General features: G+C 38.0%; 1 protein-coding gene across 1 annotated transcript in view; it reads left to right on the forward strand.

The window, feature by feature from the left end:
- Positions 1-27,218, forward strand: part of PREX2 (phosphatidylinositol-3,4,5-trisphosphate dependent Rac exchange factor 2) — a 218,290-nt gene that overhangs the window by 121,163 nt on the left and 69,909 nt on the right. Inside the window, exons 22-30 of the mRNA XM_008150359.3 lie at positions 842-1,026; positions 3,287-3,448; positions 10,637-10,856; positions 11,400-11,607; positions 18,496-18,675; positions 19,941-20,035; positions 20,803-20,885; positions 21,602-21,692; positions 22,859-22,987. Coding sequence (XP_008148581.2) covers positions 842-1,026; positions 3,287-3,448; positions 10,637-10,856; positions 11,400-11,607; positions 18,496-18,675; positions 19,941-20,035; positions 20,803-20,885; positions 21,602-21,692; positions 22,859-22,987 — 1,353 coding nt within the window. The remainder of the gene's footprint in view (positions 1-841; positions 1,027-3,286; positions 3,449-10,636; positions 10,857-11,399; positions 11,608-18,495; positions 18,676-19,940; positions 20,036-20,802; positions 20,886-21,601; positions 21,693-22,858; positions 22,988-27,218) is intronic.

The raw sequence follows: 27,218 nt of genomic DNA on the forward strand, positions 1-27,218 counted from the left end.
TCCTGAAGCTTTTTTCCCCTCATTTAGAGTTAGTTTCTGCTAATCATCATTGCTGTCTCAGTGAAAGGTAGAGAGGGTTGATGAGATGCTCTGGAAATCGATTTCTAGCTATGCTGGGATTTAATTATTTTTGCTATTTCCACTATTTCTAGAATTACTTTAAATAAACTCATATTCTATTTTGCTTATTTAATATTTACTGTTAGGTTTCTCAGTGTTTCTTACTTGAGATTTTAGGTGTTTTTGTTTGTTTGTTTGTTTTTTGTTTTTTTATCAGCTGACTGATTATAGGTCAAAACCTATAAGAAGATGTTCCAAATGGAAATGTTAATATAGTGAAAGATGAGAAATTTTCTCAATGAGCTCTCTGGAAAATGCTATTTGGGAGAATTCAGGCACCCTCTCTACTGAAAAAATGATTACTGCATCTCCTTTCTGCTTCTTCAATATGGCTTTATGTATTTTTTTCTGCTTTCAGAAAACATTCATCCAATGTTTAAGGCAGTTTCAAGAATGCTGACTTTAATTCATGCATGCTTTTAATGAGAAAATGTAAAATGGTGTGTATAATGTTTATAGTGGTGTAAATAGGCGTGCATATGGTCCATAGATCAAAATGGATATGTGAAGATAGAGTAGTGAGATTTGGATAACTCAAGCATATTTCTAAAAAATGTTCTTCTTTTAAAAAATGTTAACAAGGGTATATACTTCATTAGCACATTAAACTTAACCATCCTTTAAAGAACTCCTTAAAAATTATTCAAAGAGACTCAATATTATTTGAAAAGACTAACAGACACTTCATGAATTTGCTGAATTAAAATTGTCTTTATTCCAGAGGTAATAGACAAGTTCAACACCATGGCCATCATTGATGGGAAGAAGGAGCATGTGAGCCTGACGGTGGATAATGTGCACCTGGAATACGGGGTTGTGTATGAGTATGACAGCACTGCTGGCATCAAGTGCAACGTGGTGGAGAAGATGATCGAGCCCAAAGGTTTCTTCAGCCTCACTGCCAAGGTAAGGGCCATCCTGGGAGCAAGGGACTGCGCTCTAAATAAAGCAACCGAAGCCCTCCCCCTCCCCCATCTTAAAACGTGTAAAGAGCTGTATGCGTTTCGTTTCAGCTGTCAGCTCATTCAAATTCTTCTCCCCACCCCCCACTAGTCAGTATGTGTACAGTCTTCCTTTTTATTGATACTTTGTGGAGCACAGTGGGAAGTTAGATGGGACTCTAGCCCAGGGGAGTGTTAGTTGTTTTGGGCAGTCTTCCCTGCATTTTGTAAGTTTGCTGTGTTTGTTAATTCAGTATCATGTATACGTTTTAGATGATTTTCACGCCTTTTTTAAATGTACATAATTCTCGGAGGAGTATTTGAAGTCATGGAATACATTATAAGAAATTTCAAATCCTGCAAGTCTCAGCTTTATTTCATAAAATTTCACAAAGCTTAGAGATGATTTACGACTAGATCCTCAGACATTTATATAATTCTTGGTGGTGAAGGATCTTATCCTTAGTCCTTAGCCTGCAGCAAGACAGGGAGGGAGGAAGCAAGTCTTCATCCAAAAGGATAAATCATGTAGGAAGTCAGAGGTGATCCTGTGCTTGCTTTTCATTATCCTCTACAAGGGAGATCTATCAAACTCCTATGGGACTCTCCACAGGTTAGAACTTTAGTATTTTGTCTGCTTTTATATCACCCTGTGAGGATCCAGGTGTTACAAGTAATATGACAAATAGCTTCACTGCCTTTATTTCTTCATCTCAATTCTTGTTTCACTTATGTGCAATCAAGATAGACTTAAAATATTTATAGCATGTATTTTTTAAATCCTTCACTCAAGGATATGTTTTTATTGCTTTTGAGAGAGAGAGAAGGAGAAAGAGAGAGAGAGAATAACATTGATTGGTTGCCTAGAGAGAGAGAGAGAGAGAGAGAGAGAGAATAACATTGATTGGTTGCCTCCTGTACAAGCCCCAACTGGGGATCAAAACCACAACCTAGGTATGTGCCCTACCATTTGCAGTACAGGATGACACTTCTACCAGCTGAGTTACCCGGCCAGGGCTATAGCATATATTTTTTAAAATGTTAGTTAGAGAAAATAATTATAGAAATATAAATGCACTATTTTAAAAATAATTATGTTTCTGTTTTATATTCTGAAAGTCAACTTTTAAAAAAATGCCATCATTCTGATGACATTTACCACTCTATATATCTATCTATTGATAAAGAATCTATATTTTAAAAATGCAACCCTTTCCCAACTGCATTATACTATTAAAGAGGATCCATGTAAGAATTTGTGATCAAGTTATTGCAATTGTTTTATCTCATTTTCTATTTCAAATTTGCAAAATTACATGGATTATTTTATATATGAATGCTGTATAAGTTTAGTACACTTATGTGTTTCCATTGCACACAAGAAGAAAAGAAAATTAAAGGTAGTAAAAACCCCTCAAATTTATAGATTAGTAACTTTTTTCTCACAAATTATTTAAAAATGTTAGGTAAGGGTGTAATCAGCCCTGTGATCTTTAAACAATAAAAAACGCTACATATAAATATGACAAATAATTCTAAATTCATAAGAAATTCTCAGTGATCTAGGGTGTGTTATGTATTCGTGTGAATATATGTGTGTGCATACACACATGCACACACAGATACATGCACACAAACACACACACACACACACTGCCTTACCATTGATTCAAATAGCCAAAAGGATTTACAAATTGAATACAGAATAGGATGCTTTTATCTGATGCTGTTATCAGATAGAGCACAGACACTGCAGATAGCAGTGGTTGTTAACTTAGCAAGAGAACCTCTTATTTATTCAGTCCTTCAGCAAACATTTGTTAAATGCACTCTCTGTACTGGGAAAGTAAGGAGGCAACTCTATTGCTTTTCCTTAGTTTTTGTTGCTCTATAAAATTGAAAAAAAAAGTGTTCTGAGTAACATATAGGCATAGAGTTCCCACATCAGTGTGCTGATTTATCGAGTGAGATGTCTTAGAAGTCCACTCACCTCCGTCAGGGAGCCTTTTATAGTCAACAGAAGGCACAGAACGAGATACCAGACACACAAGCCCATCACTCCACTGCCGGGGCTGGGCGAACATAGGAATCCTGGGCAGCCGCAAGAGGAGCATTGGGAAGTCACCTGTGTTGTGGAATTGTGAACGTTTTACTTGGCTGATTTTGAAGGTTTTATTTTCTTGCTCTGTTCTGCATTTTGCATGTGTGTCTGTGTGTCCCTACAGATTCTCGAAGCCTTAGCTAAAAGTGATGATCATTTTGTACAAAACTGCACCAGCCTTAACTCTTTAAATGAAGTGATTCCTACTGAACTTCAGAGTAAGTTCAGTGCCATCTGCAGTGAAAAAGTTGAGCACATCTGTCAGAGAATATCCAGTTACAAAAAGGTAAACGTTCTATGTATACATTTCACATGTGTTATTTAAATTATTGTTTAAATGTCAAATTTAATTCAATTTCTGATATTTTCCTTCCTTATTCATGTTCCAGCTTATTGAAATGATAACTTTTACATAACATTTTAATGATTTAAAATGCCTGTAAATTTATCATCTCATTTGATCTTTGCAAACCTGTAAGGCAGGGCATTATGCCACATTTTCCAAATGTAATAACTGAGGCTTAGAGAATTATATTTAACCTACTAGAAAAAGATAGAGTTGGGATTTGAATCTCAGCCACCTAATTCTGAAGTCAAATTTTAAAATTACACTGTAGTTCTTCTTTCCCTTTTCTCTCAACAGAGGGAACAGAGCCATTAATCAGAAAATATAGGGAACATCGACTATTTTAAATTGATAAATTGTTTCATTTACTTGACATACTTTATTGAGCACCTTTTATATGCCAAGCATTGTTCTTGGGCCCAGGAATATGGCAGCAAAAGCACTTCTTGTGGCGCTTATGTTTGAGTGGGGGAAGCAGCAAGAAAGTAAATAAATATCTTCAAAGGAGGGAAATCAAATATTAAAAGGAGTTATGAGAAAATCAAAATAGGGAGCCATGGCAGGAAGTGCCCAGATGGTAACTTTAGACTGGGAGGCTAGAGAAAGCCTGCTTGAGAAAGCGCATGGTGAATGGCAAGTTGAACTCTTCATTTACACTGGAGTGGGGAAGCATCCAGGTAGAAGGAGCAGCTGAGGCCCCAGAGCCAGAAAAAGACCAGGGTGGAAGGGGGTGTGGCCAGGCATAGGGTCAGAGGCTTCGGCAGGGACCAGTATGAGGACCTGTGAAGTCCTTATACTTTTGGAAATGTGGAAGGAGGTTAGATTTTCTTCTCACATCAATGGGAAGTTATTGGAAGCTTTAAACGGTTGGATGACTTCACCTGATTGAGGTTTTGAAAGGTCATCCTGGCTCCTCTATAGGAATGGATGGTATGGAGGCATAGAGACAAGTAGGAAATAATCTAGTGAGTGCTGATGATAGGTGGGGAGACAGAGAAAATTGGATGAATATGATAATATTGAAAGGTGGACAACAGTAGGTTTATGGCTATGAGTACATTAAATGCAGTTAATAAAAGCTATCGTAATAATCATAACCCACATGTCTTTTTCCATATGAACAACTCTAAACCTGTGTTTTCCCACCCCTTTATTTAGAGGTAGAATGAATAGAAATTTATCTCCAAAACATATAGTAGGTTTTAATTTTTTTCTTATTTATATCAACAGGAAACTAGCTGATTAAATCATTTATCTCAAAATGAGGCTGGTTGCTTAAAGCTTGGTATGCCATCTGGGAAATATAATTTATCTCAAAGTTTATGAATCTGAATTAACTCTATGTGTCTTATGTTCCTGATATCTATATATATAAAAAGGCTAAGTGACCGACCATACATCTGTCCGACAGACCAACCTGGTACATATGACGTGCACTGGCAATTTAAAAATAAATGTTGCCTCGTGCATGCATGATACATAGAAAGCTCTTGCTGGTGCCAATCGCATACGTGTGTTTCGATCTGTCATTGTCGATCGTGGTTGTTCTGATTCCAAGAATTGATTTGTCCCCGTCTGACAATGGTCTCCCATTTAAATTAATTCAAAGACAGTTTCCCATGATGCCAGCATTTGCGATGACTATTAATAAATCACAAGGGCAAACTCTAGACAGAGTAGGAATATTCCTACCTGAACCCATTTTCAGACATGTTCAGTTATATAGTTCAAAGAGCGTGTGATGTTAAAGTTGTAAATACTTCATCCCAAAAGGGAAATTAGTCAAGCATCCTGAAAGTGTTTTAACTCTTAATGTGGTATATAGGGAGATAGTAGAATAAGTTTAATCAATTTATCAGTCATTGTTTTTATCAATGTTGTTTTTATGTCATGTTTTTATTGTTTGTACATCATGGTTTTGTTGTTATATCATGTTTTTGTTGTTGTTAAATCATGTTATTATTGTTTATTAATCAATTTATATATTATTGTCATATGCATTTTACTAATTTTCTTTTATCTCTGACACTTCTATTATAGAGAAAGAGCGAATAGTGATATTAAAATATTTCTTCTAATTAATTCCCTTTCAATGTGCACAAATCCGTGCACCGGGCCACTAGTCTATATATATAAAAGCCTAAGTGACCATTAGGACTGGATGACTGAACGACTGGCCGCTAGCTATGACGCGCTCTGACCAACATGGGGCAGATGCTCAATGCAGGAGCTGCCCCCTGGTGGTCAGTGTGCTCCTACAGCCAACCTCCCATGGCCCCTCCCCCTCCTCCCCTCCCCCCCTCCCCCACCAGCCAGTCCCAATTGGCCCCAATCGCCGGCCAGCGCAAGAGACCCCACCCGTGCACAAATTCGTGCACCAGGCCTCTATTAATAAATAAAAGATAAACCCATGCATGCCCAGTGTGTCCATATGAGAAGAGAGAGGTGCATGAATGGATACTGAAGGGATATCAAACTTGGTTCCCTTTGGTCAGGAGTGGGAAACCTTTTTTCTGCCAAGGGCCATTTGGATATTTATAACATTATTTGTGGGCCAACTTAAAAATAAGCCTGCTGTTTTAGGTCAAACATTTAAGTAACTCACCCCTAATCCCTTGGCAGGGCCAGACCAAATGATTTCAACGGCCTTATATGGCCCATGGGCCAGATGTTCCCCAACCCTGGCTTAGGTGGAATGGGACAAGGGGAAGAGGGGCCGCTATGTTTTTCTTTAAGCATTGCCTATAATGTTTGCCTTAAGTTGAATATGTATTGCTATTTTACTTTTTTATAAGCCCATTCACTGAAGAAAGTGATATTCTAGATCACTGTTAACACTCTTTCCATGACTGCTGAGCTCAGTTCATTTATTTAAGTTTGGGCAAGATTGCGTGAATGTGCCTTGTTGAAGTTGAAAGAAGAAGATTTTCTTTTTACTTCTCCTGTCCCTAAAAAATGTGACAATGCTTTGGAGTAAAATTTAAGACCTCTAAACAAATGCAAAATAGTATTCCCCATTTGTACACATTTTGAGAAGAGAATCATTCTATTGCAGAGATGGATCTGTATAAGGTGTGGCAGGGGCTTGGGCAAATTCTGGTTGTCGAACTTGTCGGTATGTGTGTGTCATTTTATTTTTTCTTGAATTTCTTGGTACTTTCTTCTCTCCATTCATACAACAAAAGCAGTGGAAGTAGCTTCAAGAAATATACATGGAAATAGGTACACTTTAAAAATAAAACTTTGGGATCAGGGTATAGTAGGTAGGATATTGATTCAGCTGCTTTAAGAAGGACCAAGATAGCACAGACTAAAACAGGATAGAAAGTTTATTTTTATGGAGGCCCAACCTGGAATCCAGTGGGGTAGGGCTTGACAGTCTTCTAGGGATCCTCCTATATTTTTGCTCTCTCTCCTAGGACATTGCCCTCTTCCACCACCATGTAAGTCATAGCTCTGGGGAAAGAGGAAGAGGAGAGTAAAGAGTTTCCATTTGAGGGCATGACCCAGACGTTGTAGACTCACTCCTGTTGACATCCTTTTAGTCATTTAGTGAAAGGGAGACTGGGAATCTATGAGCCCTGGGCATCATGTGCTCAACTAAAACTCAGGAAATTTTATTACCAAAAGGAAGAAGGAGACAAATACTGGAGGTAAATTAGGAGGTAAATTTATAGGTAAATAGACCACCAGGGGAAAGGGGTCATAGGTAAGTAGGTCCTAAGACTCTATTTAGTTACTAAAGTGGAATATTCTATTTAGACTTCCGCTTCCTGATGGCCCAAATAAAAAAGGAAACATAGCCTAGTACATATTTATCAGCATCCCTGTGATATATACATGTTTCTTAAGAGAAGCAAAGATTTTCTTGGACTGAGTTCTAAAATAAATCTCTCACACTGGATTTCAAATGGGCGACACCAGGAAATGGCAGGGCAGTGCCCATAAACATATCCATGCAAAAGAAGCAGCAATTTGTTTTATGTGGCTGATATTTTTAATGCACTCTTTTAATGAGAGCTAATGACATAGGTCAAAACTCAACTTCAGAGAAGCCGATAGGGCAGGAAGAATAGGGAACTGTTTGCTAAATGAGTCCTTAAATCATTTACTTGAGGATTCTTGCCATCTCACACTTACAATTAACTTGGGAAGAAAGATCAAAATACATGAAGTGAGCAATAATAATACTGACTGCTTAGCCTACTAGGAAGTGCCATTGTGAATGTGGACGTGCTGGCATCCCACACCCTGATCTATATGAGGGTGCTCCTCGGAGTTATGTAGTGCACAACAGATTGCAGCAGTCTGCCACAGGTGTCAGGCACTGCATGAGATATTTCACAGTTTGCATATGTTATATAATTTCACCAATGCAGTGATATGAGACACATGATTCATTTCATTGATGAAGTATCTGAAGCTGAGTAGTCAAGTAACTTGCCCAAAGACACACAGCTGGAAGCAGCAGTGAAGTTTGAACCTTGCTCCCTTTTGTGCTAAAGCTGGTTGTTGCTTGTTTACCTGTCTTGACACTGAGCTACACAGCTTATGTGCTAAACAGTATAGTTGAGACTACAAGGGCAACAGCATTTCAGAAAAGGAGGTATTATTGTGGATCAACTGGTCAAAAAGTGCTGCCTGCTGTTTGGAAAGATTTGTCAGAGTGAAGAGGGAGGAATGCGCTCAAGTAAAGGGATATATCCTAAGTGAAGGCAGAGATGCTGACGTGACGATGATCTTATCGATGAAGAATTGGCAGACTGCCTGGACTAGGAGGGAGGACTTGAGTTGGATGCAATTAAAAAAGTAAACTGAAAGAAGTCTGATTTTTCCAGTGATATTTGGAGTGGCCTAATAATCATGTTCGTTTGTAAAAAGTGCCAGTGACTTAGACTTGTGTGGAAGCGTTGGGAATGGAGAGAAAAGGATCCGTTTGAGGTGTGTGTAGGTAAAGTATGTATAGCCTTATGATGAATTGGTTATGGTGGAGGAAGCAGGTGTTATTCCCTGGCTTCTAACAAAAATATGGTTTGTGATAAACTAAGGAGTGTATGTTGTGGGGGGTTAGAAACATAAAGCCCAGGATTTCCCCCCAAATGCAGGGGATTCTCAAACACATTATTCTGGTGAGTGAAATAAATGAAAACACATCATTTTTACATTTTCTCAGGAGCAACTAGGAGCCTGGGAAGCTTTTAAAGCAGAGATGGAGAAGCTAATGGGCAATGATTTTAGATGACAAAAATAATGACACTGAATTATAGAAAGCTCTTGTATGTACATTATTATTTGAGTTTCGAAATAACCATGTGTACTGAAAGCTGCTTCTTTCTCAGGGAGATTGATAATTTCCTTAATGTCACGTAGCTGGCAAGTGGAAGACTAGTTGTCAGTCCTTTGGAAAGCTCTCACTTATTTTTATTTTCAACTTAGAAATAAAAAGAAATTTGTAGACAACTAGGACTTAAAAAAAATGAAGCTATTTTTTTCCTTATCCCTTCTTGACCATAGCATATTTAGAATAATTGGCTATCTTTCTCACTAGATAGAGAAACCAGATTAGCAAGAGAATATTTCAAGGTTCTTTTCTATTTGAACAAAGTTTAGGTACCTAAAATAATAGCCTCAATAGGTCATATAAGGTTAGCTCCATTTGCATGTCAAATGCATGTCAACGGAAACAATAGCATTGGTGAATATATGTGTTTAATTTCCACATATTTACTTTTATAGTATTATTAGCAACATATTTTTCTTCTAGAGGAAGGCTTCAAACACTTTTCTTTCTGTAAAATAAAATGTATCCATAGAAACTAAAATCTCAAAGCGGCTACCTTGCCTTTATTTTGACTCTAAAAGATTTAGATTATATAAATAGAAAGCAGTTGATTTCTGTAGTTTCTGTAGCCAGGCTGTTGCCATCATAATAGATTTCCTGGCCAGTTGTACAGGCCATCGATGCTTTTTGGCCCAGGTGTGAGAGAAGTTCAGACCTTACTGGAGACCTAGATGAGTCCTCCACAGGCAGTTAATCTCTGGGGGATATGTGGTGATACAGAAGTAAGACTGGGTACCGGTTGGAGGAAACATTCTCACCCTAAATTGTCCTAGGAATCCTTTTTAATTCTAGATTTATTCTGTTTTAGAATACTTTCATAATTGAGCTTATTTTGGGTGTTGGTCATACTTCCTCCATATACCTATTTCATGAGCTTTCAAGAGATAGTTCCTATTTACACAAAAGTACTAGTATAACCGGTGGGAATCAGGCACTCTGACTAGTGTGTACAAAGAGTGAGTAGATGGTGTATGAGAGGAACTGAGTGAAGACTAGACAGAGCCCAGGGAGCAAGGGGAAGAGAGCTGGAGATAAATAAGCTAGGTGCAATTAGACTTTGGGCAGCTGTAGAGTATGGCAAGAATTAGATGGATTTGGATTGCAAGGTTGTAAGCACTGGAGTGGCTATCCTTGGAAGGCATGTCAATCCCTTGAATAGTGCTTTATTCTCAATGGCACTAAAGCAGAGTCCACACCAGTCCTCAGGCTGATCCTGACCCAAGTGCTCAGCAGTGATTAACAGAAGGCATGGGAAATACAATTGGTCCTGTCTGACATCCTGCCATTCTGGGTCAACAGCACCACGCCTTGCTGTCTAACCTGCTCACAGACTCAGGTTTAGACTGACTTTCTGACAGTGTTTGGAATAACCCCATCTCCCACCCTTGACCTGCCAGCTACCCTATTCTGTCACCTTGTCTCACTTTAAAGATGAAGACCCTATATTGATGTCGTAGGACACTTATTTCTCTATCGAACTCTCTAATGTTAAGAGTCTTTGAATTTGAATCCTAGGAAGTGATATTGGTCCCTAAATTAATTTCTTTTAGCACTACCTTGTGAACAGAGTTCCAAATGAATTACATGCATCTGCTGCCTACAGTGCTTTGCTTTATTAAAAAAAAGTGTGGATTTTAAAACAACCATTTAAATTCTAGCAGCTTATAATTTATTTCACTTGTTTCAGTTGACATTTAATTTTATTTTGATTTTGCTATGGATGATGGAAGTGAAATGTTTGAGTTACCACTGTGTGTTCAACTGCTGTTTATTTCTTTAATTTACAGTTTTCTCGTGTACTAAAGAATAGAGCCTGGCCCACCTTTAAACAAGCCAAATCTAAAATATCCCCACTGCACAGCAGTGATTTCTGCCCTACCAACTGCCATGTCAATGTGATGGAAGTTTCTTATCCCAAAACATCGACCTCACTGGGGAGCGCCTTTGGTGTTCAGTTGGATAGTAGGAAGCATAATGCTCCGGATAAAGAAAACAAATCTGAACAAGGTATGCTAGCTTTTGAAACTTGGTCAAATCATATAAAAGTAATTTAGGCAGTCATAATCGTTCCCACATCCCTGGCCTTGGACAGATTTCTGGTGTGTAAGCAAGTCTGAACGTTTGTAAAGAAAGACTCCTCACTATAATCACTTGGATAATTATGTATAAACATTTATAGAATGAAAATGGAGCATGCAGTTTTATTATTTTATTGTTTTTTTCTTTAAGAAGAATGGGGGTTCTTGCCTTTCTTACACACGATAGGCACAGCTCCTCTTGCTGTGAAAACAGTTAATTTGAAATGCCCTATGACTCTGAGAAAAATAGAGAAGCATAGTGTAATTCCCACCATCACCGCAGGATGTGGGATCAAACTGTATTCCTCCCCTTTCATGGCAATTCCCCATAAGCTTTAATTCCGGAATTAAATTCAGCATTGGGCTTGCATTTTATTGTATGTAAGCTTGGGCCTCTAGGGTGAATTGCCCTGGATTGTTACTGTAAGTTAGAGGCAGGAAGTGTTACGATGGAATGCTTTTACCTCCCCAGGGAAACTGAGCCCTATGGTGTACATTCAGCACACAATCACAACCATGGCGGCCCCTTCGGGCTTGTCTCTGGCACAGCCGGACGGACAGGGGCTCCGGCATTTGTTAAAAGAAGAAGACTTGGAAACCCAGGACATCTATGTGAAGCTGCTGGGCAAACTTCAGGCTGCCCTGAAAGAGGTGGAGATGTGTGTTTGTCAGATAGACGAGTAAGTATCTTATTTACTGTATTTTTAAATGTGCCGAATAAAATAGCTGTAGAAAATAACACTTTTGAACAGCCATCCTTCTCTCTTTAGTTTTTGGAAATGTAGAAGATTTTTGTTGACCCCATAGACCCTCTTCTTCTAACAACTTAAAAATGATAAGACACGCCATATATCTATAGATACATATTGTAAGGAAGCTTTGATACAGGGAAGAGAGTGACAAAACTTAATTGTATGGAAAACACTAAATAAGTTTCAGTGTGAAAATATTAAATTGACAAATATGATTGAAAGATGGATTTCATTGTAGCCTTCACAGAGCAGAGCACAATATTTGGTATATATTCATGAAGTAGATGTTTAGGAAAAATGTAAAATATAACAAATCCTTAACATACTTCTTAAATGAGCCAATCCAAACCTATATATTCCTTGGACTAATGACCAAATTAATGGTATAGTAGGCAATAACCCAAATAGCTGTGCCAGTAATTTGAAAGATTTTATCAAGTAAGGCAGAGGAAGTTAATTATAACTTTTCCAACGCGAGTCTGATTGAGGCGTTTGACATTTGGAGAATTGCCTGAGCTCTGCAGGATGATTTGCCCCATCATGGTGTCTGATTAAGTTTCATGTCTAGTCAAGACAGCTCTGTGTGTACAAAACAACACGGCATTCAGTATAGCACAGTGTCTCTTATATACAACAGGGTGAATAATAACACATTACAAGTTTGTGGTGACAATTTTACAACTTAATACAAAAAGCAGTCAGCGATCATGCTTGCTTATCATTCAAGGAGTTGAAATTGTTAAACATATCCAAAGTTGGTAGAATCTGCAAATGGTATAAACACTGTTAATCCTCTTTTTTTTGTTGTACCTCCTTTTGAAGTTATACATTTAGATTGCTTTTGGGTGTGTGTTGTGTAGTACACACACACAGACTTCTTCCCATTCCTCCATGGATAATTCAGTTGTGACAAAATATTTAGAGCTTACTTTTAGCCTTTGTTGCAATTAGACATTATATTAATGAAGTCTTAACAGACATCATCTCTGATTTTACACATCTTAAAAATTTAGTCTGTATCATTTCTATAAGATTATTTTTGAATATTTACTATTTACTATGCTATTTTTCCAGATGTTTTAATGAGTTAATTTAGAATTACAATTCTGTTTTCCTAGATCTAATATGCTAGTTTTTTTTTTTTTTAATGACCTATTGTGCTTGGGAGTCAGCTCTAGTGTGTGTGTGTGTGTGTGGGGTGGTGGGGTGTTGGAGTGGGTGGAAGGATTGAGCAAAAAAGAAAAAAGAGAGAACTCATGGACATGAAAAAGTGTGGTGATTGCAGGGGGAGAGGAGTGGGTGGAGGTGGAAGAGGGCATAGAGGGGCTAAATGGTGATAGAAAAAGTAAAATAAAATACAATTTGAAAATAAATTTTAAAAAATGACATTTGCATATCATATTGTGACTGCCCCATTTAAGGATGAATTAGACAGTTTGAAGTTTCTGAGAACAGGAAGCTAGTTTCAAACAACTGTATGATACTTTTGAATTGTCTTAGAATGGATATGTGACCTTTTGACAGAGAAGTTTATATTTTAGGGCATTATATTTTGCTTTATTTAATAAATCTGATTTTATTATATGATATATTTTATATAAGGTATCAGGTTTTCCCTCTGAAATATTTAGGAAATGCATTCAGGAAGATATATGCAATAAAGCCATAAATAATAGCATTGAGTCATGTATCTTAGATCTCAAAGGGTTTTAGCAGAACATCTGGACCAATCCCATACTCCAATCAGGCCAAGAGTAATTGATCCTACTTTTCAGATGAGTCCTTTGTCGGTGGCAGGATAATTGATTGCCTGAGTGCACACTGCCTCGGAGATGAAGCCTTGGATGCATTGACTACCTAGCACTGCCTGGCACTTGTCCAGGCTTCCTCTGTCTGTGTTAAATTTTTGACCTTTTTATTTTTAAGTTCTGCTAATGTAGATATGTTTTTTTCAAGAAAACGGTAAGAGCTAAGGGACTCCTTTTCCTTGATTTAAAATGCTTTACAATTAAAGCACTATTTGCACAAAGGAGTTATTTTTCTTATCTAAAACTACTTAAAATGATTACCTATTTTTACTGAAGAGTTCCCCACTCTATTCTTCTAAAAGCCATTACCCAACTGTGCAGGTTTATTAGGAAAGTGATGTGAAATGAGCAAATGATTTGGTCTTCTCTGTGCACCATATAGTTCAATTCTAAATATAAATGTGTTCAATATAATTCAATGTGCGATATAATAAATTTAAGACAGTACAGTTGTCCAAGAGCTTGGATTCCCCGTTGGCCTTAGAATTCAGAGATGCTGCAGTACAGTCGAACTTGCCAAATTATTTGAAAAGCTACTTACCAAACAATTTTCTCACCATGTAGTAATTATTCTTAGTCACACAAAGAAGTGTCTGCAGAATGGAGAAGCAGATCTCAGATGTTTTGCCACATTTTAAAGGAAATGGCCTCAGAACACCCCATGGCTAGCCTTTCTAGAAGTCATTCATTCCTGTGAAAGGGCCTGGTGGTGAACTTGTCTTCCCCTGAAGCCTGGTTACCCTGTCACTTGGGAGCACTTCTAGAATTAACACCTTACTTAACATGTAGACACTCCACTCAGTCCTACTTCATTCAGGTCCAAAAATGGAACTGGAGATGAATTTACTGTTTAGTACCATGAAATAAGGCAGTGTTATGGATTTCATCAAGACTTTGTGATTCTTGTTTCACTGTGGAACACTAAATACTTTTGCCTTCTAATGGGATATTTTCTGATTAATGACACTTAAGTATTAGACATAAGTAAATAGAAAATAATTTGTGGATGGTCTAGGATAGTCTAAAACCTTTCATGGGATTTCAGAAAACAGGGAAGAAATAAATAAAGAGCCTCGAGGGTTATTGAAGATAGGACATTTGAAAACAGACTTCATTTTGCAGGTACCAGATGCCCCAGGATTGAGCTGTGAACATTGTAGAATGTTCAGCAAACTGGGGGTTACAGATAGAAGCGGTAGGTCTGGCGGTGGAATTATCTTTGAGGTTTCCCAAGCATTTTTCTGGTAAATGTATACAAGAGGGCACCGCTTCATGAAAGTTAGCTTGTGCATCAGACACATTATGTCACTTTATGCACTGGCTTATTCATTGTCACAGTCCCTCTGTCATATGGCTTATGAACCCCTGGGATGTATCACAGATACATCAAACTTAAATTTGTTTCCAAAATTGAATTCTAGATTTTCTCTTACTCAATCCATTTCAACCCCCTCACCAAGGGCTTCCCTTTGTCAGTAAAGTACTTCCCAACTCTTTAGTTCATGAAGTCAGAATCTGGGTCTCACCATTGATTCTTCCCTTTCCTTCCCCTTCACCTCAGTACTTCATTAAGTTCTGTGAATTGTACCTCAGAATGTATCCACCCCATCACTTAGACTGGGTCACCATCGTCCCCCCACGTGTGCCCACTGTAGGAGTTTCCAGCTCTGCCTCTCTCTGATACATTCTACATTCACCTGTGCCAGAGGGGTCTGAAAGGTAAAGCATGCTAGCTTCTTGCTTAAAACCATTTGATGGCATTGCAGTGCAATTAATATAGCATCGAATGGATCATTGTGGCCTACATGGCCCTGCATGATCTGCTCCTGTCCCCTCTCCGGGGAAACTCGTCTCCCTAAGCTCCAAGACACCAACCTCTTCCTGTTCCTGGAACTTGACAAACGGCCTGGATAGCTCTGCTCCTGAGGTCTTCCTGGCTGGCCTTCTAGGCACTTAAGTGTCAGGCTAATGGCTGCTGTGTAGAGAGGCTCTGCCTCAGAACCTCTAGTGAGTAGATACTCCTGTGTCCCAGTTGCTCACGTCATGTCTTCTTAGACATCTACTTTTTATACAAGTCTTTTTACTCCCTTCATTGTTATGTTAACTGGAAGCCTCACAACGAGGTGTCTTTCTTACTCACTCTCCATGCCCATCTGAGTCACAGAGTCTCTGCTGCACACTGAGCTCCTTCAGAATCTAGGCAACAGCCCTGGTCAGTTGGGATGTCTGATTGCCCCAGCAGGGGGAGAGAATGAGGCCAATCCCACTGGCATAAAGGCTTCTACGTGGAAGGGGCCCATGTCACCTCCACTCACATCAAAAGCAAGTCACCTGGTCATTCCCACCCTCACAGGGGTAGGGGAGGCCACCAGTCATGTGCCCAGGAGAGCTGGGATGTGGTGGACAGCTCTGATGACCACCTTCCTCCCTTTAGAGTGTGTCACTGATATGCAGGGGAGCAGGCGTTCTGCTGAATTTGAAAGTATATGTATACAACAGTGTGTCTCACCCCATCTCTAAAATGAGGGTATAATAATAATCATACCAACATCATAAGGTAGTTTTAGGGCTTAAATGAATTAATATCTGTTAAGTACTTAGCATAATGACTTCAGTAAGAGCTCACTAACTGTTATCTATGATGAAGATGATGATGATGATGATGATATTTAAATGTTATAGAAAAAACACAGGTCAATGCAAATCCGACATACAAAACTCTTTATTAATCAAGGATATCAGGAAAAGATTGACCTGGAATGGCAGGCTGCTCAGAATTTTCATTCAGAATGAATGTACTTACAGTAGGTAGCTTCTTCATATTACATATGAGCAACAGTACAGGAAAATGTGTTTGCATGCACACGTTAAGTTTTATTTCTTATTGCTGTTAGGAATCTAGACGTTTTATGCAAAATCATGGTGTCACAAACTTTTTCTAACATTTGTTAGCGTAACACTTGTTCCTGCAGGGTCACTGTGAGCATAATTGCAGCTGATTCTGATGAAAAGCAAATATGTGAATACAGTGCCTGTAAGTCAGAAAGAAATGTTTATGCTTAGCCCCATGGCTTCTGATTTAAAAACACATAGAGCACAGAGGACGCCTTGCAGAATGAGAACTCCTGCAAACTCTTTGGTATTCAGAGCTCATCTGTCTGTGCAGTGTGGCGCTTGTGGCGCATAATGTTTCAGTCTTTTGGGTGGAGGGAGTGAATACATATCCCATCTGTCTTACAAGACATAAAAGTATCCTTCCAAGTGGGGCTGTTTTTAAAAGAATTAGAAGCCTCACTAGGTCTGGAGCGATGTACCTCAGCTTCCTGGTTGTCACTGGTGCCTAAAAACCATAAACTGCCGAATATTGTTCCAATGTCATCTCCCAGTGAGACCTTACCTGACTACGTGATTTGAAGTTACAGCTCTGGCTTCCTTGCTGTCTTCATTTTTCTCCCTAAAGTTTGTCACCATCTGATTACTAGACAGTTTACTGTTTATTGTTTTGTTTCCTCCCAGGAGATTATAAGCTCCAAGAGGGCAGGAGATCTTGTTTGTTTTGTTAAGTATGATAGGCACAGCCTGAGAACCATGCATAATATAATAAATGCATCTAATTAATTAGTACAAATTCCTTAAATCTTTACTCAATGCACATTGGGTTTGACAGATAAGAGGTATGAGACATTTTCATGGTCTTGAAATAAAGCAAACATGACATTGCTATGAAAAAATGAGTAAATGTGCATGTTGCCCTCACTGGGTTGCTCAGTTGGTTATAGTGTCGTCCCATACACCAAAAAGGTTGCAGGTTCAATTCTCAGTCAGGGCACATACCTAGGTTGTGGGTTCGGTCCCAGTTCAGGGCAACCAATTGATGTACAGGAGGCAACCAATTGATGTTTTTCTCTCACCAGGATGCTTTGCCCTCCCTTCCTCCCTCCTTCCCTCCCTCCCTCCCTCCCTCCCTCCTTTCCTCTTTTTCTAAAATCAATAAACATATCCTTAGATGAGGATTGAAAACAAAGATATGTACATTTGCTACTGATAGAACAGAGTGTCGTTGCTTTTTGATAAATGAGAAGATAATGGTTGGCTGGAGAAGCCAAACATGGGTCCCTTTTTCCAGATGTGATTTAATTCAAGTTTATAGCATGTTGTTTGATAGTAACGACCGATTCCATTTTTGCATAATTTTGAGTTAGGTAGTTCTAACAGAAACGTTTTACAGCCCAGCATTCAAGGCTAGAGTGCTTGTCCAAGTCCAAGATCAGTTTTCACACCAGTTCAGCATCTGAAGGTGGCGTTTTAGCCTTGAGCCAGGTTGGGGGCAGATTTGTGACATTCCATCCTGAGGGATTGCAGATGATGTGGGAGTAGCAGCTGCTGGCTTCCTATCCTCACCTGGTCTGTGACTCTGTTTAGCATCTTATGATCACAAGGACCAGGGCATTCCTGTGAGTCCGAGTAGTAAGAAAGGATTGACAAATGGAGAGCCTGGGAGGTAACTAAGACAGGCCCAGGTGGGTAGGTGGCTTTTTAATATCTGAGGGTACGCCAGTGAGGATATTTAAGCACCTTTAGTGTTTGTTTCAATATCTGGGTAGCCCTTTAAAGTTTCCCAAGTATTTTCAGATGGCGGTGCTAGTGGCTAATGTCCAGGAGAGAGGTGATGCCCAGGACGCACCGGAAATGTGTCGTTCTCTGTTTATTCTCACAGCGATCTTGTGGGTACTCATGCGTATTATTCCCATCTCATGGATGTCAAAGAGACTCATCGTTTTGCTCTAATAACAAAGCTCGTAAGTTGGAGAACCAGGATTTGAACACGGCTTTCTAGTCTAAATTGTGTTCCTATTATTTACTCTAAGACAGGGTTTTGATGTGGTAGGATATTTACTTCCTGTGAAACACAGATGCAATCTAGACATATTTTGAAAGCCCATCATATCAACCTGTAAGCAGCCAGTTTGAAAGTGTGCACTTACTCTTTTTTTATATTACAATACAGCCTTCTGTCTTCGATAACATCTTCTCCTAAGTTAGAACGGAAGGCATCCGAATGCATAGTGCCCGCAGACAGTGACAATGAGAAGGGGGAAAGAAACAGCAAACGAGTCTGTTTTAATGTGGCCGGAGATGAGCAGGAAGATTCAGGTCATGACACCATCAGCAACAGAGACTCTTACAGGTAATTCGTTAATGCCTTGAACTCATTTCATCAACAAGGTCAGATGTGATTCGCTTATTTTCCACAAAGGTTTTGTAAAACATAATGATTATTCGATCAAAGTTGCTCCCATCAGAGATGTTTAGTACATACTAATAGCTCTTAAAAATATATTTTACTGACACGTGGAGGAACAGGATGCTCTCATATCATTCCCAGCACAGCCCCATGTGACTGCTTCTGAGATGAGCTCCATTTTACAGATAAGGAAGCTGAGGCCCACAGAACTTACCTAATTTACCTATGAGACCAGATGGTCTGGCCCTGAGCTTCTCTCTTAACCACTCTACTTTCCCAATTTCTATATGAAAGGGATTTTAACCAATACATACAAATTAATTATTACTAGAGATTTAATAATATATCACGCAGATGGACCACTTTTACCATTTCATTTACTTTTAGCTTCTAAGGATACCAATATGTTCTTTAATAGGAACCTGTGGTTTCCTCTCCAATGGGAAATTACTTGCCTAAAAATACTTTCTTGCCTAAAATTCCAGTTATCAAGTAATTAAAATTACCTTCAGTCTCCCACTAGGCGAAAATAGAAATTTTAAATGTAAATTTAAAGTTAAATAAATCATTTTTATTTATTGTGAGAGGAAAACAATATTTAATCTCCTGCACTATTTCAGATATGTGTAGTATATCCATATACATTCACAATTATTTTAAACTTTCTTTCCTTCAGTGTTCACCATTATTGAACATTTTCAAGGTGCATGCCTTGTGCTAAGCTCTGAGGTGGGGAGAAGGCACTGACCTCCCTACCCTCTAGGGAAGCTCAGAGTGCCATTGATAAGTTATAATTTAAGGTACCAGTAAGGGTTGAAAGTCAGGGATCTGAAAGAGAACTTTATTTGTCTCTATTAACAAATTAACTCCAGGCATACTAGTATACCATCAAAAAGATTATGAAGAATTTTAAGTTTGGTTTGAATCCTTGGTTTGTATATTCATTTTTAAAAATTTTATAAGCATGCATTTAAAAAGGTATTTAGGATTATGTTCTATAACAAGGAAACTTGAAATATGATTGAACTTAAAATACATTTTTTTGAAAAAAGTTAGATAAACTGTGGTAGAGAAGTTTATCTTTTGCATCGTTTTCTATAAAACATATTAATACCTGTAACTGTGGCATAGTAAGTTTCTCTCCTAAGAAATCACAGGGTACGTGTGGCGAACGCAACCTTAAAGTCAATGCAACTCCTTCTTTTCAGCGACTGCAATAGCAACAGGAACTCCATCGCCTCCTTCACGAGCATTTGCAGCAGCCAGTGCAGCTCCTATTTCCATAGCGATGACATGGACTCAGGTGCGTTTGGTGAAGGCATGGGTGCTTTGTGATGCTAGTACCATTGGAATTGACCTGTTGGATCCTTATGCATTTTTACCTTTTATCAGTCATCCTTGGTAACTGCACGGACTGCGTTTCAGTGTATGTGCTTGATAAAGTCCGTTTCTCAATCCTGATATAAATAGTGAATTAAAGAGATGAAGTGAAGAAATGAACATTTTTAAATTACCTTAATATAGGTTTTATGATCCTTCTATGGCACTATGAAGGATGATAGGTATACAGGAAGCAAGTTTTATTCAAACATTAGGCATTGTTGATTGGGTATGGGGGTGGGAAGGGCTTTTGAGCCAAGGACTTTAGGACAGTAGAGATACCTGAAATGGCCTTAATGTAAGTGATGGGAGTAATAAATAAATACCTGATATAAATACCTCATAAATGTCTTGTTTTGTGTGTGTTACAAACAAGATCTTGCAGCCAATTAGGATAAATCTTAATTTTTAAATCTGAAGTTTATTTCAACTACGTAAGCATTAGAAAAATGTACCATTTGAAAGAATTAACATAGTGCAGTATTCTTTCTGTGTGGCCACTTTCATTCCACTTTGCTAGGATCAATAATCTGATATCTCCATAGCTATTAAATCTTTTGGAATTCATTTTCTGATCATGAAAACGAATGTCTTGAATAAGAGCTTGTGTTCAGTATTTTCATTTTATTTATATTAAAATACTTTGGAATGTTAAACATAGGATTAATTATTTTTTTTTTTTATATCTAGGTGATGAACTTCCACTAAGTGTTCGAATTTCTCATGAAAAACAAGACAAGATACATAGTTGTCTGGAGCATCTTTTCAGCCAGGTATGACTGGGACACCTGTGGGTATTTTTTTTCTGTAGACTAAACTATCAGGAATCTCTTTTTCAGATGTACCGAAAAGAGCTTGGAATTAGAATAGAAAGGCCTCAATCTGTCCTTCCACCCACTTTAACTCAATTCCCACAATTTAAAAATGGGAATAAATATTCCTTCAGCCAACTAACCCAAAGGATTATTGTAATGTCAAGTATTTTACAGTCCTGAGGAAATCATAAAGAGTTATACACACAGGAGTTATTTTTTTTACTGTTTATTTTTTATGGATTTTCAGAACCCTTTATGACATTTCTTATTTAATTTTATTCTTAATTTCAAAAAGCACAAAGATTGTCATAGGGCTCCTTTAGAAATTTATATCCATAACTACAATTTATAGTGTAGAAGCTTTTATTACTTTGAAAAGGATTTTGATAACTTTTAGTTTTCTTTAATAACTCTAGGACCTATACTTCTCTTGTGTTGTAAAATTATATTTTGTATTAATATATGGTAGGATAGTAAGAAATGTTATTGCAAATGTTCTCAGGTGAGTTTATTCCAATATTTTATTTATAGGTAGATTTCATAAGAATCATGGGATTTCAAGCAGTAATCATTGCTTTACGAAAAAAAAAAATATGTTCCAAGATTTACTCTTGGAAATATATGCGATGTCTTACAAGATTATGTAACTCTCAGAATCTCTACTATTGTCATAGGTGGATTCGATTACCAATCTCCTAAAAGGGCAAGCTGTGGTCAGAGCCTTTGAGCAAACCAAGTACCTCACCCCTGGTCGAGGATTGCAGGGTAAGGTTTATGAAATAACTGTTAGAAGCAATTGGGAACCAAAGTGGGAGACAGTATAATTATGAAGCAAAAGCATCTATAGTAATAAAAGTGTAATATGCTAATTAGACCGGACAGCCAAACAACCTTCCGGATGAAGCTGGGGCTGTGAGGGCCGAGGCAAGCCACCGCAGCTGCAAGGGCCAAGGCCCTTGCACGAATTTCGTCCATTGGGCCTCTAGTCTATATATATAAAAGCCTAAGTGACCATTCGACCATTTGACCATTCAACAGTTCAACTGTTCGACTGGTAGCCATACGCACACTGACCCCCAGGGGGCAAACGCTCAACGCACAGGCATGGAAACATGGAACAGACTGATGAATCTCAGAGGGAAGGTGGGAGAGGGGAGGGTGGGAAGAGATTAACCAAGGATCTTATATGCATACTAGAGGCCCGATGCATGGATTCTTGAGGTCCCTTGGCTTGGCCTGTGGGGACCACACCGAAACCAGCAGTCTGACATCCCCCTAGGGGTCCCAGGTTGCGAGAGGGCGCAGGCCAGGCTGAAGGACCCCACCGGTGCACGAATCCATGCACTGGGCCTCTAGTAGTACTATAAGAAAAGTTCTGTTTGCTCATGCTTCATAATTCACTTAATATTGCTTCTTTTTGATAATTTTTAAATCTAAGTAAAAACCAGTATAGGATCTTTTAGATTTCTTTGAAAGTTAAAATGTTTAATGCCTATGGGGCCAGACTGAACATATATGAGTTAATTGAAGAGATACAGGTATTGAGTTGCTTTGGTCAAAACCAAGCATAATGGCTACTTGTTTATATCCCAGTGGTGAGGGAGGAGGGTTGAGAATGTGGATGGGCAAACAGAATAGGCTAACAGAAGAAGATCTAGAGCTTCCACTTTACGACATCTAGTTTAAGATGTTTAAAGTATAGTTTTTCATCTAAATTTGCTCCTTTGTTTAAACATTTGTAAGAAAATAATACTAAGGTTTGGCATTCTGGATTTAACACATTTTCTCCTGTGATATGGCTGAAGAAATTACCAACATGATAATAATTTAGGACAACAGCAAGGAAAACAAGAAGATTCTGAAGCTGATAGTGTTGTTAACTGTTTGGTAAATGGTTGAGAGTTAAGAGAGGTTTTTTTGTGTTTATTTAGAATTTCAGCAGGAAATGGAACCAAAGCTGAGTTGTCCAAAACGGTTAAGGCTTCACATCAAGCAAGATCCTTGGAATCTTCCCAGCAGCGTCCGGAGTCTTGCTCAGAACATCAGAAAATTTGTTGAAGGTCAGGTTGAAAAACAAAGAATATCTCATTATATTAGTAGTAATCATTTAAAAACCCATTAAACCCAAAAGTTCAGTAATGGTCTTATCATTTTTTCAATGTTTCCTGTTAAGAGTGAAATAAAAGGAGTGTAAAATGTGATGGAGGATGAGAGAAAGGAGGAATAAGATTGCAGAACCTTATGTTCCAAGGATCTAAATGATCTACATGATCGAGAATATTCTCAGTGAATAAAATAAGAGCTTATATTTATGAAGACAAATGGAACATGGAGCTTCATATTTTTAATATGAGACAACAGAAAATTTTTTAAAGAATTCACAAAAAACATGAGTCTAAAAAATCAATTGGGCATCTGTGTGAGAATCAAGATAATGACATAGGTTGCATCGTTCATTTTAAGTTTCTATTTCAGAATTGTTTGTCTGAGTTGATGGTGTTATTATATACCATGACATTGTTTCTTCAACACCGTATAATTGGTACAACCTGTAATTGGAGATATAACTTCAAGACAACTCCAAAATCTGACTGCATGTTTAGATTCAGAGTTATTAAGTAGAAAATTCTGAGAGTTTCCAACATGGTTATGGTGAAAATGATGAAGAGAGAAATTTGTTTAATTTTTTAAAATATCTAATTCATGATTTTATTTTCAATATTCAGCCAGTGGTTGGCAGTATCTGGAGACACACTCTGGTTGTCCCAACTGTGGGTATACCACTGGCATCTAGTGGGTAGAGCCCAGGAATTCTACTGAACAGTCTACAATGTACGGGACAGTCCCTCACAATAAAAAATGGTTTGGCCCAAATGTTAATAGTGCTAAGACCAGGGAACCTATACAATGAATAAGTATTATGCCTGGGTTTAAATTTTTATTCCACAATGATTTGAATGTCAGTTCGATATGGTAAATAGTATTCAGCAAAATCACAGCATTACCCCAGTCATTACCATTATTTCAGGGTAAATTAAAAAAGGTATTTAATTGATTTCAGAGAAGGGAGAGGGAGAGAGAGATAGAAACATCAATGATAAGGATCATTGATCAGTTGCCTCCTGCACACCATACACTGGGGATCGAGCCCACAACCTGGGCATGTGCCCTGACCAGGAATCGAACTATGAACTGTTGTATAGGTGAACGCTCAACCACTGAGCAACATCAGTTGGGCTAGATTTTTTTTTTTTATGCTACTAAAAAACTAAATTCAACCGAGTAAATTTGAAGATCTAATTGCCTTTATTAAGTGATTTCTGATTCAGGCAGCGTCCCATCTAGTGACTACAAAAGTGCTCTGAGGGGATGTACAAGATGGAAGGTTTTTATAGGAAGAAGGGTGGGGCAAGGGAGCTATTAACAAAAGAAGATAACGGATTATATTTACCCTAGGACATCTTCTTAAGGGAACTGCAAGGGTTTTTATCTTGCCGGTTGCCTCTTCTTTTTATGGGGGATGGAGAGGGCCCACTCAACAGATTACCTTAGTGGTGCTTGATCAGAAAATTCCAGACTGTTGATTAAGGTTACATTTCCAAGAAGGTTTAAACAGCAGTTAAGTCAGGCATCAAATCTAGGTTTGGTATCATGGGTTTTAGCATAAGTGATGCCATTTTGGGTCTGGTTTTGTCTTTTATAATGCTTTCCTGATAAATAATAGTTCTTAAACTCAACAGAATCTGAGCCTGACACTTAACCCCTTTGGGGGCTCAGTTTCATCATTTTGGGGGCCTCTTTTCTTCATAAATGACAGAGATGGTTTAAATGTTCTGTGATTACTAAGTCTTCTGCCTAGAAATAAACTCAATATAACAGCTTAGGTATTGTTTAGAGACCAGTAGAGGAGTTTGTACAGATATGAAAAACTCCAAATGAATCTCAGCAATTCTATTGTGTGATGAAATATTTTGTTCTTGACTGCTAGATTTCTTGGCTATATTTTTATTTATATAAATAAAATAAATAAAAATATAGCTACTTGCTACACATTATAACACTCCCCCAAAATAATGATTAGCAAGAAGGGTGATATTTTTAAAGGGTGTTAGGCTTAAGGAATCTAGGCATATACACTTTACTAAGTAAAATGTGTATTTTTATTCAATAGATGCCAGTATCATATACTCCTAAAAGTTATGTCATGAATCTAAATGCAGGTGTTCTCATCATCCTTGAGTTTTTTAAACCTTATATTGCTTTTAGAGTAAATGAAATAGTGATATGAACAGAGAAATCCTTTTTTTATTGTTTGTTTTTTGAAGAGCTTCATCTTTAAATTATAAACCTCTTCTACAGAATAAAATGCTTACTTTTTTAAAAGGTCTTCATTTGAAGACTGATACATTTTCATCTTAAGTCCTGCTTTTATATCTTTAGTACCTCATATCACAATAAGCAGCAATAGGAATGTTAGCTATCTACATTGATTGATTGACTGGTTGGTTGATTGATTGACTGATTGATAGATATTGAATATGTGCCACTGTTGGTCATAGGAGCCCAAGAGCTGGTTGAACGTGGCTGGATGTACAGTTGATGATGTGGAGAGGCCTCTTTGCAGAACTTCAGTAGCATCCCTTGTTGCAAATTTCAATGAGATGCACTTACTTTGGATAAGAGCTATGATTGTCCCCATATTAAGTGAGACTCTGAAAAACTATTAATCACGAGTTCAGCTCAATGGACTATTCAAAGGAGAAGTCGATTTGCCATTTCCTGTTAATGTGTGTGGTGTCTAGTCCTGTTATATGGTTAGAAGCATAACCCTGGGATCCTTATAATCAGCTGCTTGTTCTATGGAGGTACTCTGATGTAACATCACCAGTTTAGCATGAATTTATCTAATGCAACCAGAAGTAATTTCCCTTTTCTTTCTTAAACTGTCTTTACATAGGGAAAGTCAGGGCTTACCTACAAGTTAACATAGGCCAACTTGCCAGAATTTCAATGTTTATATACGTAGCTGGGATTGACCCCATTCTGATGTTCCTGTGGAGGAAATAAATATCTTTTGTCTTCTATCCTCCTGTGAATTATACTGACAAAAGGCAAATTAATAAGAGGAAAGCATAAAAATGTACTTAATATGAATTTTGCATGCGACAATAACCTTCATAAGGAAATGAGGACCCAAAGAAATAGTTAAACCTAACAGTTTTTATACCAGGTTTGATGAAGAGTGGAAAGTTGTGGGAAAATATGGTAGAACAAAGGGTATAGGCTAAGGACAGTAATCTGGGAGAAACTTAGCAGGGTCTGTTCCTCTCAGCATCTTTGGACATAGGACGCTTTGTTCCTCCAGGTATAGGGAGGACATATCTCATATGAGGGTCTTACGACCTGCGTTAGGGGAGAAGAGGGAGGTCAGAGAGTCCTTCCTGCACCTGCTGTTTCTCAAATTCATTCAGCTTAAAATATTTAATATGCCAAAGTGCACATGTTGGGGTAGCATGTTCTGAACTATTCTTATCTGCTGGGAGAGTGGTCTATGCAGATAGCATGGAAGCTCCATGCCTTTCTCCCATACCTTGCCCTTGTCTCTCTTCCATCTGGCTGTTCCTAAGTTATGTCCTTTGTTAATAAACTGAGTAAGTTGAGACTCAAAGTATTTTAGCAATTTTTTAAAGACCACACAGCTAGTATATGACACATGGGTCTTCTGTTTTTGCAGTCTCACTTGTAAAATTTAATGCCATCTTAAGTATCTCCTGCATTTCTTGTAGATTAATTTTGTTGCTCTGACTATTGAATAGGATGCAATCTAACCTTTGTTATTTCCCATAATCTTGGGAAAAAACTCTGTAGGTTTTTATGGCAAATAAACTATTTGCCAATTGGAAATAAGTGGACACATAACTCACTGGACACAGAGCAATGAGAATGAAGTGCATACACATCATTTATGAAATACTTGTGATTGACCCTGTTCGTAGATGGGGTAGGAAGATGACTATATGGAAACATTTAGTATTTTTCTGTCCTTTAGCACAGTATCTTTAATTATAGATGGAAAAGGAAAACAATCTATATTCTATAGAATCTATAAATACAATCTATGTAATTATATATAAGCTATAATTGTAATATATAATGCACAATATAATATACTAGAGGCCCAGTGCACAAAATTTGTACACTTGGGGGGGCGGTCCCTCAGCCCAACCTGCACCCTCTCACAGTCTGGAGCCCTCAGGGGATGTCCAACTGATGACTTAGGCCTGCTCCCCG

This window comes from Eptesicus fuscus, chromosome 19 (genome assembly GCF_027574615.1).
Source record: "Eptesicus fuscus isolate TK198812 chromosome 19, DD_ASM_mEF_20220401, whole genome shotgun sequence".
Taxonomy (NCBI): domain Eukaryota; kingdom Metazoa; phylum Chordata; class Mammalia; order Chiroptera; family Vespertilionidae; genus Eptesicus; species Eptesicus fuscus.